Source organism: Catharus ustulatus, chromosome 2, assembly GCF_009819885.2.
Source record: "Catharus ustulatus isolate bCatUst1 chromosome 2, bCatUst1.pri.v2, whole genome shotgun sequence".
NCBI lineage: Eukaryota > Metazoa > Chordata > Aves > Passeriformes > Turdidae > Catharus > Catharus ustulatus.
This window is the reverse complement of record NC_046222.1, coordinates 119,158,044-119,173,625: the sequence shown is the minus strand read 5'-3', so window position 1 is coordinate 119,173,625 and position 15,582 is coordinate 119,158,044. Positions and strand designations below refer to the sequence as shown.

Sequence of the window (15,582 nt, the reverse complement as noted above, 5' to 3'; positions counted from 1 at the left end):
AAATACTGAGCTACTGCATATCTATCTCCTAAGCACACAATAATATATAATCAACCAGCAGAAGTAAAGCTTATTATCAGAATTAAGAATATTATCTCTTTCTTGCAGCAGTTGCATCAGGTGTTTTACGTTTACCTGGCCTACTACAGTAGCTTTTGTCAACATCCGCTGAAGATTAGAGACTTAACATGAAATTCCTAAGAAAACAATGAAGTCCCCAGGGAAAAAAAAAAAAAAAAACAGAATTCAAATGGATCCTAATAGGACTCATTAATTGCTCAATACAGCATGGAGAGTAACAGGCTCTGCAGCAGTTCTTTGGAAAAGGAAATGGAGGTCTCTCCTGGGCCACAGGTTGAACTTAAGTCAACCATGTCATGAAAGAAAAAAAAAAATCACAGCAGAGCACACAAACAGCATAGGCTGTGATTATGGGACAGTTTTTTCTCCTCTGCTGTAGTCCTGCTCCATTTGGAGGTATCTCAGCTGAGGGAGCAGCACCTGGTACAAAGCTCAGGGCAGTCAGAGCCTGCCCTGAGGTGCAGAGTCCACAAAGGACAGAGAGACCCATTTCTGTTTATTGGTAATTGTGAGTAGTAAAACACTGCTGAACTCTATTTCATACAGCAGATGAAGGCTTTCATAACCAAAACAGTGTGGCAGGGAGCCCATAATGCTGGGTTTCCCAGTGTCTTTAATAATTTTTCCAATTGTTTCATGAAGCAGCTGAAACTTTTAGTCATTCCCAGCAGTGACCCAATGAGAGAGTTCAAGAAATTCCTGAACTGTTATTCATTTTGTAAAATGACTGAAAAACTTAACACTTTTGCAAAATTACTGCTTTCACAGTATGTGCAAAGCTAGCAGTAACATTTATTTATTTATTCATTTATTCTTCCAATGCTGCACATTCACCACATTAAAGATGTACCATTCCTGTGGGGTGACTTCAGCAAGAGGGGACAAAAAGCAGGCACAACACACAGCATCTTCACAAATGATGCTGGGGCTGCAGAACAACAGGAATGGAGGGATCACAGAGAAAGAGGAGGAGGATAAGTGCAATTCTGCATGTGCTGGGTGTAGTTTTTATATGGACACCACTCCTCAAAGTTAGCAATTTTAACACAAGCACTGACTATAGCTCAAGAAGCAAGAGGGTGTGATAGAAAATGAAGAGCCCAGCCCATTATGAAAACACATTCACATGGGAACATGAGGGCACTAAGCACCCTGAGTAGTTGGTATATTGCAGAGAAAACACAGAAAACAAGAGAAATCTTCTATGTGCCAACCTCTTGAGGTTTCACTGATGTCCCCTCTCTGCTGATCCTCCTTTCCAGACAGCCACTACTTAACTAGTGCTGAGCTCCAGCAGAGACCCATCAGGTTTATAAATAGCAAACACTGCACACTCTGCACAGTCTCTTATGAACTTGACGGCATTTTGATGGGACTGAAGAATGTCTCACCCACACACATTGAGATAAGGACAGTTCTGAAAGCAGCCATTAAGGTGCTTGAGCTCAGATGGTGCAATGAACCCTCTGCTGTCTGTGGAACTCCTGTGTGAAAGCTCCAGGTAACATGAAAAATTGCTGCCACAAAATATAAAGTCGTTTGTCACCATATCAGACAACTGAAGTAGCAAAACACCTTGTAGGATCCAAAATTTCTCAAGTTGAAGCAAGCCTTGATGCTGCTCTGAAGTCAAGCCTCCAGGTTGTATTTCCAAATGAGAAGCCTGTCATACCTGGCTGAAGCTTTTTGAAAGACATCCAAAACAATCTCATGGGAATTAATTTACTTCTTTTTTTGGTACATGCAGGTAGGAAACTTTGAAAACTCTCTCATGGTGCTTCTAGGAACATGGGCAAAACCAGCAGGCATCTCTCCCCCACTGCTTTGAGAACTACCTGTGCCACATTTCAAATCTGCTGCTTAAGCTGTGATTTTCCCAACCCTTATGGACACACTAACATCAGTCTGTTTGCATTACAGGACTAGAAGAAAGACCTACTTCTGTATTGCTTCAAAGACTGAGAAAAGCTCGGGCATTGTTCCATAAAGCATGACATGATTCTGAATTGATGCCACCTTCCCCTTGTGCTTAAATATCAGCAACAGTTTCAAAGCACCCTTGATGTTCTCATACATTTCCTTAGTTTCACAGCACCTTCTCAGGGGAGGAGGAAAGAAGCTACAAGCTGTACAACTTGTCCCAAAATAACCCAAACCAAATATGTTGTATGACAAATCTTCATCATCTTTTAATGACCTGACTCACTGCCAGTTGCAATCTGTGGTTGACACAACTCCACACAATCCATTTATGCTTTTCCTAGGAATCTTGTTGCAAGCCCAGGCACGTTTTTTACTGTGTTATGTGCAGCATCCCAAGAAAATGATGCCCCCAAATGCTGCTCTGATCTTCACCAGAAGTACAGCAGTTCAACAGGCTTTAATGATTGCTGGAAATGACTAAGAGAAGTATTTTGCATTTCAAACCAACCTAACCCTCAAAGCACTGCATCTTCACAGTTGGGTTTTTTACCTTCAAACAAATCTTCAGGCAACAGTTTTGTTTTTAACTAATTCAAATGAATAACAATACTAAAGACTGCTTTCAGCAATCAGCCTTGCTCTTTGCATTTTAACTGCTTCATACAGTGTTTTACAGATGTTTTTCCTAGTAACTGCTGCTGCTGATTTGGAATCATCAGAAGGTATAACTAATAAGGAATCACTGTACAGTTTTCTAATACCCAATGTAAAGCTGTAATTGTATTTTAGAACACCCAACTAGAACAACTCTCACAAACACATTGGTTTACCACTTACTATAATGAACTAATCCTATTCATTCAGTTGTTCATCGTGTTGCTGAAAAATCAAGCCAAAAGAAACTGTGGCATCAGTTCACTCAGATTAAGTACAGCAATTCCTTCTCATGTTGGCTGTGTCAAGAATGAAAATCATTTTTATCATGCCTGTTGCCCTAGTCTCTCCTATTTCCATCAGCTGCACTTAGCATTGAAATTGTGATAGTTGCAATATTACCATTGCCACTAACTGTTGTTGTTCTGGTTTTGTGGTTTGTTATTGGGTTTTTTTTTCCAAACAGTCTACTTGCCCATGTTTAATATTGATGATTTAATATGATCCATGAGCAGTGAGGATCTCTAAATTTCCAAGAGTAATTTATATATTAAGGCATGGAAACTCCTGCATGTGCCCAGGAACTATTCTCTCCTGTTAGCTTGTGAAGACGTTACATTGTGCTTACTGTAGCCCTACTTCCAGTTCAGCGGTGTGTGGTGGAAAACTGATAACCCCACTTGGTACCACAAGAAACAATTACTGCATTTATTCATAACACTTCACAGCTCACACCCTTCTTAAACAAAAATAGATGGTTCCCAAAGAATGTGCCAACAGAAAACATTTTTGCTGTCCAGTTTCTGAAATACATCCTTAAAGTGTGTTCCACAGCCAGGCCCTTACTTTAAAGCTCCTTGTTTCAAAGGCCTGAGAGCATTCCCAGGAGCCAGTATTCAGCTGCCATACTTACTCCTCCTAGAATGGATTTCACAGCCTCCTCATTGCTGGATACCCCCCAGAGCAAGGTGCACACTGCTGCTCCCATCTCTGTGCAATACTCTGCCTGCTGCAGGAGCTGCTGCTTGGCCTCGTTCAGCTGCTGCCGCAGGTCCAGTTTCTCCTGGAACAGCGTAAGGAAATTTTGGTTGCACTTCACGTCTCCCACACCAAGTTTCTAGGCTAAGGGACAGAACAAGAAACACAATCATGGCCATTTCTGAAATGGAGGGTAACCCAGAGCAGTTGCAGACTCATTCCTTCTCCTGAGCTGTCTCTAAGTAGTGCAGGCTGACAGGAACCAGAAACTGTCCACGAGGTCAAACCAAGCGACCCACCGAGACGGAGTGGCACCTGGAGAAGCCTGATAGGAGACATCTGCTGAGCAAACAGCTCCATGTCTCTGCAAGAGAGAGGGGATTTCAGCAGCAGGGGCCAGCCTTCCCTGACACCTTCCAAAAGATACAGGAAACATCTCACAGGAGGGGAGGCTGTTTTCTTTTTCAAGACAGGCTTCTGCTCTAGCCAACATGGGACATTTGCTGGATATTTGGGATAAATACTGCTGTTGTCTCTTCCAACTCTTTCCTGTTGGCACAGTCCTGAACAGCAATGGCAAAGACAGAGCCCCCAGAAAACACACCTAAGGTTTGAAGTCTGGGAAAAGCCAAGGCACCACTGTGTATCCATGAGGTTCTGAGCAACCTGGTCTAGTGAGAGTTGTCTCTGCCCACAGTAGTGGGGTTGGAAAGAGGTAACACAGCTCCAAGATCTCTTCCAACCTATTCTGTGACACAATGATTCTGTGATCACATAAGTGAGCTGCTAAGTGGTTCTTGTCACAAAGAATAAAGAGAGAACAGATCAACCCTACAGAACCAGAGCACAACTTCCACTTGGCAGTACCTTTTTCCAGTAACATGGGAAGGTGGCTGGAAGAATATCACAGAATTGGGCAGGATTCTGGGTCTCTTCCTACCAGCTGCCACAGGAGCAGCAAAACTGCTGCACTTCTCAGTTTAGAGCCAGCACAGAGAGCAAGATCAAGGCAGGGATTCTGCCATCTGTCTCAGGGTGGGGGCTCCCAGCTAACTCCAGGTAGGCTGGTATTAGACTGTGCTGCAGGGACCAAGGCCAGTCCAGAAAAATGATATTAATTCAAGTATTAGAAGAGAGAATCACAGATTGCACAATGTCAAAAAACAGAAGAATCTCACTCTGCCCATTTTACAGACATGATATTTCCAAATTCACTGCAGAAAACACCTTCCTCAGCTCAACCTTCCCAGTGTGTTTGACTGTCAGGATGAGGTATGGGGAAATGAGAAGGAATCCTTCCTATGTCAGTTTTGAAAGCAACTAAACAGAACAAGACATTCAACCATGTATTGTCATTAAGACTTTAAAGTATCTTGTTGGTTTTGGGGTTCACCTCAATGCTTCACGTTGAGGGTTTGTAAAGAACAGAAATGTAAACTCATCTGAAAATTTCCATAATATGGTGTCAACCAGCACAGAGCTATGTGTGCTCTGTCACCAGCCACCTACTGAGCCTCCTGATCACACCTGCCAGCCTGATCTGCACTGCTGCTGATGGAACACGCAGGTGAGGATTTGTAAAGTTCAAGTTTCATTTCTCAAGTAGACTTCTGTGTGTATTTACTCTTTGGAGTCTCTCTCATCTATATATGCAAAAGACTGACACTTGCTGCTGATTCCATAGGCAGAACCTCCCAGGAAAAGTCTCTCATTTCTTAATACTTTGATCGTTTTTAAGCAAATTAGCCAAATTCCATCTTTTACATGACTCACTGCCAGGCACATCAGCTTTTCTGCCACCATGTGCATCCACAAAATGTCCTCAGGCATCTTCCTGCCTAATCCCTATATTCTCCCTGTCTTTTCCACACTGTCCTAGTCTTAGGGAAATCTATCTTTAAGACATTTTATTTGCATTTGGATGCTAATACTGAGTAAGACATAAAACCCAGTAATACCAAACCTAGATCCCCCAACAAGCATGCAAAGCCAGCAAAAAGAAAGCCAGACTTTTTAATAGATCAAAAGCAACATCAGAACAAAGATATGAGGCAAGGAAAACAAAATAGTACATGCAAGAGCCAGGAAAATAAACAGAGCCTGCAAAAGCAAATAACCTGGCTGGAAGCAACACTCCTAAGAGCTCACATCACCCAGCAATCCCTGTGCTATGCAACACCACCATCTTCAGGAAAAGGTCAAGGCACAAGAACACAGCAGTGCCCAAGTATGGAACTGCAAAAAGACAGACAAAGGAGCCATTAGCCAAGAATAACATGTGCACTTCAAGTTTTGCTCAGGTTCAGAAAGCACAGCAATGCCCTAATCAGGGATACAGCTCTGCACAGAGAATTTGGAATGCAAAATGTTGATTTATGATGGCCTCAGAAAAGGACACTGCTCAACCAGAAATGCATTTATTCCATGTTTGTTTCAGTGAATAATTTTCTTCTCCTTCAGAACATAAATTCAGAAACTCCATGCAAGGATGGCTAGAGCAGAACAGCAACTAAATGAAAAACACCAGTAAAGTGATTAGCAGGGACAAAAATCACTCATATACACACATCATCTTGTTGTATCCTGAAGAGCTGAAGGACTTCACAACATCATGAGCACAGTGCACTGAGATACTCCTTCCTGGCATTTAACAGAACCCAGTCAGGGAACTGCCACACACTGCACAACAGCAAAGACACGAAGAAAAGAGCCTTGAAACACCAAAATACCAAAACAACTGCTCCTAGGAAACTACCCATGCTTCAAGTAAAACTCATCCAAAAGAAATCAAACCCAAAGCACCTGCACTTTATTTTGTACTATTAACAAGAACCATGGGTGGGACTTGCTTTGTTAATATCTAAAGCAGCAGCATTCAATTTTACAGGGATTTTATCCTGCAAGTGAAGACCTCAGTGCACAGCAAAATGAACTCTGTACCTATTGCTGAACTGCAACATGCATCCCAGAAGATATTTATTTTGAAACAAGGAATATCCAGACTGACAACTATTCCATCACACCAAACTTCATTCCACAGTGTATCATATAGGCAGATGTGCACTGAAAGTGCATTTCTGAACTCTTCATTATTCCCTTCTCAAAAATGAAGTAACTTTTGTGGTTCATCTGTCCTTGTGCAATCACAAGGCTGGCAAATGCCAGCTGTACAACCTCCATTGCTGGCTACTGAAGATGGCTCCAAGGAAATGAAATTTTGCAGCAAGTAATCACCACTGATTCTCACAGAGACTCATTTGAACCCACATGGCTTCACAGTCTGAGAAGTCAGTGTCTTTGCTATTCCTTAATTGTTAAGAATACCCCCTCTCATAATCACTAAATACAATATTGACAGAGCAAGAGCAGCCCTGAAATTGCTCTTTGATTCTCAGCTGTACATGGCAATTGGATCAATAGGTGCTTTGAGAAAGACTATTAACACTAAACAAAGGTACACAGCAAACCAAGAGAGGCTGCTTTCCTTCTGCACATCCCACTGCTTAAACTATCTTCTATTGTCCTCTTTGCAAATATGTTATAGCAATGTCAAATTCACAAGAACTGATTCTGTGAAGGACCTTTTGATTCCAGCTATGCCACAATCTTCCCAATCACAATCTTCTACTTTGTCATGTTAATATGGATATGCATGACTATTTGGGATAGAAATCCCAAATTGTTTCTGAAACTGAGGGTTCATTTTGTGACATGGAAATGAAAATTTTGCCATTACTGTTTTTGTTATTAAAATTCAATCACACAGATATCAATATCCTGGCAGCAGATCTACCTTCTTCTCTCTCATGCAATCTGCCTGGGCCGTTTCCAGACGGGCTCTGAAGTGCTCACAATCCATTCTCAGCTGCTCTATTTCCTCCTCCTTCTTCTCCAGGTCTGTGACAGGATAAACCAGATAAAAGAAAGAACACATGATGGTCATCGGGCCTGCACTAAAGCAAAGAGAATCCACCAAGTGCGACTTTACAGAGGTGCCTCAGCCGTTTGCTTGTGCGAGATCACCTCCCTGTGGCTAAACGGGAATCTCACAATTTGCTGTGTGGCAGCGGCTCTGAGAAAGCAAACAACACATCTGATTTAAAGGAATCACATCTAGCTGTTAAACACTGGGGGCTGAGAAGATTTTTGAAACTTTACTCAGTTTTCTATTTTGTTTGCATGTTGTTTTCCATGAAAACTCCGTGAGTGAAATTTCACCTAAGTCAGTGACTTTATTAAAAACATAAGAAAAATATCAACAGTAGTCAAAAGTGAGTGCTTCAATCTACAATTTGTAACTTACATGGATAGCAAGAATGAAAAGCAACTATTCCAAATAATTTTAAACAATGTTTATAAAGTAGTAGAAGCAACCTGGGCTAGTGAAAGTTGTCCCTGGCCACAGTAATGGGGCTAGAACTGGATGACCTTTAAGATCCCTTTCAACCCACCACATTCTGTGATTTTATGATTGCAAAATATGTAAACATTGTCAGTTACAAGCAAATTTTATGATTCCCTTATAAAATTAATTTCTGATGTTATCAATTTTTTTATGTTATCAGAAACTCATTCTAATTTAGGCACTTTATTTTAGTGAACAGAAATCAAGTTTAAAGTATTCCATTTCATCAGCATGTTGCCTCTTAAAAAAAAATTCTCTTTGAAAGACAGTTCAGTTCGTTTTACTTTTTTTAAAATAAAATACAATATAGCTGTATATTGTATTTTACTTTAAACAACCAGATCTTGGATTCTTAGTATTTATACTGAAGAAAAGAAACATGTTTAAGTAGTTCCAAAAAGTAAAATCCAAACAACATCTACTGTAACCTTGGTTAGTTAAAAAAAAATAAATTACATCCCACTTCAAACACCACCCTTGAACATGACAGTTCGGTCTATGGCTTAACACACTTGAAATACTTCCCCTAACATGTGACAGTATTTTTTAATGTAATTACCAAAAAGCATATCAAATTCTATCATAAAAAGTAACATCATTTAAAATTATCCAAATATGTTCTTATTAAACAATGGACTTGGCTTCTGGCATTCTACTTTGTAATTCTACCTGATTTGAAAAGAAATACCTTCCTGTTTTGGTCCTAATTGAGAGGTTTATCATCTTAAATAGTCACACATTGCTTTGAGTAGCCTGTACAAAAGGAGAAAAGCTGTGGTTGATTTCTGTGAAGAGGTTGAACACATTCCCACTCTGTGTGATTCCAAGCCAGCAACACTTTTTAGCAGAAAGCAAAGAGGCAAGGCAAGGGTTCAGCTGAGAAATATCTGTGTGCCAGGACATGCTCTCTGAGCAACTCACTCCTTTTCAACCTGCAGCCCAAAGGAAAAGAATGAAGGGAAGAATGGATTCATTGAGTTTTTGAGGATAACTCTGGTCAGTGGCAAGAAACTTCCCTTCTGTCAAGTGAAGAAAATTCAGTCTCATGCACTTCTGAGTATGTGGATGTGAGTCCTAAGAAGCTGACTGGAGAAGGGGAAAGAGAAGGGGAAAGAGAAGGGGAAAGAGAAGGGGAAAGAGAAGGGGAAAGAGAAGGGGAAAGAGAAGGGGAAAGAGAAGGGGAAAGAGAAGGGGAAAGAGAAGGGGAAAGAGAAGGGGAAAGAGAAGGGGAAAGAGAAGGGGAAAGAGAAGGGGAAAGAGAAGGGGAAAGAGAAGGGGAAAGAGAAGGGGAAAGAGAAGGGGAAAGAGAAGGGGAAAGAGAAGGGGAAAGAGAAGGGGAAAGAGAAGGGGAAAGAGAAGGGGAAGAGAAGGGGAAAGAGAAGGGGAAAGAGAAGGGGAAAGAGAAGGGGAAAGAGAAGGGGAAAGAGAAGGGGAAAGAGAAGGGGAAAGAGAAGGGGAAAGAGAAGGGGAAAGAGAAGGGGAAAGAGAAGGGGAAAGAGAAGGGGAAAGAGAAGGGGAAAGAGAAGGGGAAAGAGAAGGGGAAAGAGAAGGGGAAAGAGAAGGGGAAAGAGAAGGGGAAAGAGAAGGGGAAAGAGAAGGGGAAAGAGAACGGAAGAGAAGGGGAAAGAGAAGGGGAAAGAGAAGGGGAAAGAGAAGGGGAAAGAGAAGGGGAAAGAGAAGGGGAAAGAGAAGGGGAAAGAGAAGGGGAAAGAGAAGGGGAAAGAGAAGGGGAAAGAGAAGGGGAAAGAGAAGGGGAAAGAGAAGGGGAAAGAGAAGGGGAAAGAGAAGGGGAAAGAGAAGGGGAAAGAGAAGGGGAAAGAGAAGGGGAAAGAGAAGGGGAAAGAGAAGGGGAAAGAGAAGGGGAAAGAGAAGGGGAAAGAGAAGGGGAAAGAGAAGGGGAAAGAGAAGGGGAAAGAGAAGGGGAAAGAGAAGGGGAAAGAGAAGGGGAAAGAGAAGGGGAAAGAGAAGGGGAAAGAGAAGGGGAAAGAGAAGGGGAAAGAGAAGGGGAAAGAGAAGGGGAAAGAGAAGGGGAAAGAGAAGGGGAAAGAGAAGGGGAAAGAGAAGGGGAAAGAGAAGGGGAAAGAGAAGGGGAAAGAGAAGGGGAAAGAGAAGGGGAAAGAGAAGGGGAAAGAGAAGGGGAAAGAGAAGGGGAAAGAGAAGGGGAAAGAGAAGGGGAAAGAGAAGGGGAAAGAGAAGGGGAAAGAGAAGGGGAAAGAGAAGGGGAAAGAGAAGGGGAAAGAGAAGGGGAAAGAGAAGGGAGAAAGGGAGAAGGGGAAAGAGAAGGGGAAAGGAGAAGGGGAAAGAGAAGGGGAAAGAGAAGGGGAAAGAGAAGGGGAAAGAGAAGGGGAAAGAGAAGGGGAAAGAGAAGGGGAAAGAGAAGGGGAAAGAGAAGGGGAAAGAGAAGGGGAAAGAGAAGGGAAAGAGAAGGGGAAAGAGAAGGGGAAAGAGAAGGGGAAAGAGAAGGGGAAAGAGAAGGGGAAAAGAGAAGGGTAAAGAGAAGGGGAAAAGAGAAGGGGAAAGAGAAGGGAAAGAGAAGGGGAAAGAGAAGGGAAAGAGAAGGGGAAAGAGAAGGGGAAGAGAAGGGGAAAAGAGAAGGGGAAAGAGAAGGGGAAAGGAGAAAGGGGAAAGAGAAGGGGAAAGAGAAGGGGAAAGAGAAGGGGAAAGAGAAGGGGAAAGAGAAGGGGAAGGCTCCCATTTCAGATGAGGCAGACTCGTTCTCATCCACAGGAACATACCAGGAGATTTTCTGGATCAGAGATCTAATCTCAAAGCTCTGGGAGGTGGAGAACTGAGTACAATATGCTCATTGATTGTATTCAAATATGAGTACAAGTGATGGAATTCCAACTCTACTGATCCAAATGCTAGATCAAAGTTAAATGCTATTTTTAACACTTCCCAAGTGGTGCAAGTTGCACTGAACATAACCATAATGATACAGAAAAATTGCTGGAGCTGTACTTCTAAGACTACTGGAGCCAAGCACTCTTCCTGTGAGAAAGGTAATAAGAACAAAACAGAACCCTCTTTTTGAAATGAACAGTTACTCTGGCAAAAATCTTTATGAAGACCCTGACAGCAGCCAGAAAAGTAGGTGTTGGCTGCACTGAGTGTTGCCAGCTGAGATCTCAGACATCACCCCTGGGAAGCCAGGAAATGGGTGTCTATTGACCTACACCCAGCAGTGTTCAAGACACCATCAGTCTCACAACTGAATGGGCCAGAGGTGTTGCAAGTCTCTGACTGTAATCTGCACTACTTGAGGATCAAGAGACACTTCAACAGTACCCAGAAAACTGCAACAGCTGAGGGATGTCTGGAGATGTACAAATCACACAGTAGGCTTCTATAAGAACATGAAAAAACATCTCTAGGAGCTGCCAGAACTCCTGGGGCTTCACATGCCACACCAAGAGGCTGGATGTAGCAAACAGCACCATTCTGAGAGTGAGGGCTGCTTGTGCCCCTATGATGTCCAACCTTTAGCAATTTGGATGCTCCAAAGCCTCCTTTCAGTCTGCCTTACTTCATACTGCAGAGGTAGGGGAAGACTGGAGCAGCAAAAATCTCCACTTGACTCATCCAGCTGTAGAGGCACATGATGGCCAGAGCTGAATAAATATTCTAACAACCTCATTACCTGCAAGAGAAATCTCCACTGTGGAGAAAGACTCACGAGAATTCAAAGTCTGACTCAGCTTCAGGTCCTGCCCTAGAGGACCCAGAGAATGCTGGGCAGCCAGCAGAACATTTCAAGGAGCCTTTAAATCCCCATGTTGATGCCATGAGCCTGCTCTGGATGGCTCCAACAGCATCTCCTCGATGCCTGGCACAAGGAATGTAAGAAGGATCAGTGAGACGAATCTCAAGACAAGTAGGTAACAACTAATTGAGGATCTTGAACACTTAACACAACTGGATGTTGTGCAATCTTGATGCCTTGCAAGAGCAGAAAGAGAATTCCAGATCCTGTTCACTGCTGGTGCTATGGAACAATCTTCCCAAGAGTGGATCACTGGATGCTCTGCCCCAATGTATTACATTGCCAGACACAGGCCTTGAGCCCCCAGCTTGCTCTTCCTTAGATGGCTATTGCAAATTAATTCCCGTTTACCACTTGATATTCTAAAAGAGACACACTCTCTATAATCTGTCTCAGTGCTTGTTCCATGTCTTTTCAGGCAAACTCAATGGCAAACCCAAACCCGATGGCATGTTGGAGTGGGGTAATTTTTGAAAAAAATAATGCACAGAGAAACCCAACATTGAAAAACTGGACTTTGGGGACAGTAGTAAAAGGACTTTTATCACAGAATCTATTTTTTAATTAGTAAAGCACACAAGCTAAAAAACAAGACAGGCCAAATACAAGATAAACTTACTCTTCCTTCAAATTTTTACCCACTGCTATTTATTTATTTTGTAGGTGTTTTTTTCCTGTGCAGTGACCTTTTGAAAACAAAATGCTTTTGCCTTTTCTCAAAGAGAAAACACTTTTTTTTCCCTCATACAGCTTCCCCTATTACCTGAACTATATATGTTTTTATCCACAGTAAAATATTTTTAAAGATTAATTTGACATGTCTGATTATTCCTAAGGCAGCCTGTAATTTTCTTCACCACAAACACATTAATTTACTGAAGCAGTTACTGAACAACACTGTTGAATTTGGAATAGCTCCACAAACTCTACAACTATTTCTGGGGCACAACAGTTTGTTCTAAACAGCTCTGGCAGAAATTGCAAGAGCTTGTAAGATGGTGCTACTCACTTGATTCAATAGCATCCAGCTTCTGGAATGTCCCCAAGATATCTCCATTTACTATTTTGGGTAAGAAATCCCGCAGTTGCATAACTTCAGTTGTCAGCCTTTCCAAATCCCTCCTTTTAACTTTTACAAATTCCTCTTTGGTCTCAGCCTTCTGAAATAAAAAAGCAAAGCAAAATAAAAACAAATAAACCAACAACCAACCAAAGACACTGTTACAGTTCTGTAGTGCTTTTCTGCTTCAATTTCTTTTCTTGGACAAAAATATTCCTATGATATAATTTCAGAAATTTGTAACTTTTTAAAGAGAACTATCCAACAATCAAACCCAAAAGTCTCTGAGGTTGACCTTTTTACTGTAACCCTAATTTTTGCCACTGTGGCCTAAAGTTAACAGTATTACCTCTCGGCATGTGTTTTTTCACCCAAAATGAATGTGCACCCAAATGTGCAATGCCTCTGAGAACACTGCAAAAATCACCACTGACATTTTAAATGTGAGCAGCATACACCAAGCTGTTGTTTCATGACTGTTGTAAAGGATACGATTACTCAGCTTTTTAATTAATTCAAACATTTGCAAGATCCTCAGTCCCAAATTACAACAACTATTTTGGAGGAAACCACACAGTTTTCAAACCATTTATCTTTTTTTAAGAGCAAAAATTATTTGCAGCCATCTGCGACCCAATCTCACGTAAATAATTTAATCTCAACGTAAGATAAATTTTTACTAGCTTCCTCTCCTGCCAAACTACAGCTATAAAATAGTTTTCATTCAATATTCCAGCAGAATGTGTGTTAATTTTAAACTTATAGAGTAATTTCTGTACAAAAAACCCATAAAGTCCAATTTCTGATGTACATACAGATGCACTCTGCTGGATGTTAAAAAGGTTCATACACACACAGCAACAATAAGAAAGTTTTAACATGTTTTGACTAAAACATCAATCACTTAACATGATTTCAGAAAGCAAAGTTATGTCTTAGTATTGCTTTGCACTGAGTACAGTGCTGACAAAATGAGATTTTTAATGTATCACATCTTACTCCTGAGGGTGGAAGCTAACAAACCAAAATCTCATCTCCTACAGGTTCAAAAGGTGCCATCCCCACAGTCCTCTCAGGAGCAGACACAAATAGATGTCATCCTCTCCACCCATTCCCTACAATTCTTTCTGCTTCCCTGCTTCTTCAGATGGAGCATTTCCTTTCAGTTTTGCTTCCTACTCTATTTCCTTCACAGCTGTCTTTCAAATTCAGAGAGTTTTGGGACAGGTCAGTCCCACCTTTGCAGGTTCAGAGCTGTAATGAAGGTATGGAAGAAAGATTTTGCTTTAATTTGGACTGTAAGCTCTAAGATGCATCTAGGAAGTGCTTACTGCACCACACAACATGATCCCAGAAAAACTCACTCATCTAGGTCTCAAGAAAGCATGGAACAAACACATGGGAAAGGAATCTTTAGAGGAATGCATGTCAGCAACCACGAATGACAGAGAATTCAGTATTGCTCAGACTTACAGAGCAAAATTTAGTGCATAAAAATATCCCTGTTCACTAGAAGCTGAACTCAAACTACACTGTGAATCACTGGTGTGGAGATATGCAATATGCAGTAAGGAGAAAATTCTCATTTGTAGTTCCCACTGTAAGCACAGGTCTTTGCAGCGCTGCAGTTACAGCAGACAAGTTTTATTTTTTGTTTAAGCAGCTTCTCCACATCTGTCTGCAGCACAAGAGTATGTTAATGGCAAATACAGGCAGAGAACAGGAGTTTTCTGTCCAGTCCTTACAGTAACAGCAGGTGCCTGGAGGTAGGAAATTTGATTTTTTTCACAGGGGTGGAGTCACTCAGAGCTCAGGTCCTGCCTGGTGTGAGCCCAGCGAAGGGAATCCCTTCCCTGCCAGCCGGGAGGGGCCAACAGGGCAGAGCACCCAGCAAGGAATCACTGCCAGCCCTTTCCCCACCAGCCCCAGCTCTACAGCCCCACCTCGCTCCCTCCACCTGCGCCCCCGCCATCGCCCCCTCAGGGCCCATGAGGCCCAGGACCACCACACAACTCCCGGCTCCTTCTGCTCCTCAGGGCACCACGCCCCCATGGACTCCCCGGGCCGGGCCGGGCCTCAGAGCCGGCCCCGAGCCGCTCGCGATACCTGCGCGTCGCCAGCGAGGCCGGCGCTGCGCCACATCGCGACAGCGGCGACAGAGGCGACAGAGGCGACACCGACGACAGCGGCGTCGAGAGGGACGGGGGGACGGAGAGAGGGCGTGAGGGCGGGAGGGAAATAGCGATGGCCACGCCCCCTGCGGCCACGCCGGCTCTGATTGGATGGGTGCCTTCGTGGGCGTGGTCTAGGCGTGGTTTGTGCATCTGGCTCCGCCTCCAGCCCCGCCCCGAGCGGCCCCGGGACAACACCGGGAAAACACTGGGATAGCACCGGGACAATACCGGGAAAACACTGGGATAGCACCGGGACAATAACGGGATAACACCGGGATTACACCGTGGCAATGCCGGGACGATACCGGGCTGCCGGAGGCGGCCAGAGCAAGGCAGGGTTGTGGGGAGCCGCAGCCCGGCCCTGCTGCGGTGCCGCTGGGGCTGGAGGCTCCAGGTGGTGACACCAAGTTGGGAGGGAATGCTGAGGATGTGCTGAGGGCAGGGAGGATCTGCAGGGGCATCTGGCAGGATGAATGGAAGCACCGAGGCCGGTGGTGTGAGGTTCAGCTGCTGCACCCTGCACTTGGGTCACAACGAGCCGCTG

General features: G+C 43.2%; 1 protein-coding gene across 2 annotated transcripts in view; it reads right to left on the bottom strand.

The window, feature by feature from the left end:
• Positions 1-15,054, bottom strand: part of LOC117010461 (heat shock transcription factor 2 binding protein) — a 31,378-nt gene extending 16,324 nt beyond the window's left edge. For both annotated transcript variants that reach the window (XM_033084956.1, XM_033084963.1), the window contains exons 1-4: positions 14,971-15,054; positions 12,814-12,964; positions 7,430-7,533; positions 3,572-3,721 (exon numbers count right to left, since the gene is read on the bottom strand). In XM_033084956.1, the coding sequence (XP_032940847.1) occupies positions 3,572-3,721; positions 7,430-7,533; positions 12,814-12,964; positions 14,971-15,006 (441 nt within the window). In that variant the 5' untranslated portion in view covers positions 15,007-15,054. The remainder of the gene's footprint in view (positions 1-3,571; positions 3,722-7,429; positions 7,534-12,813; positions 12,965-14,970) is intronic.
• Between the last annotated feature and the right edge of the window lie 528 nt (positions 15,055-15,582).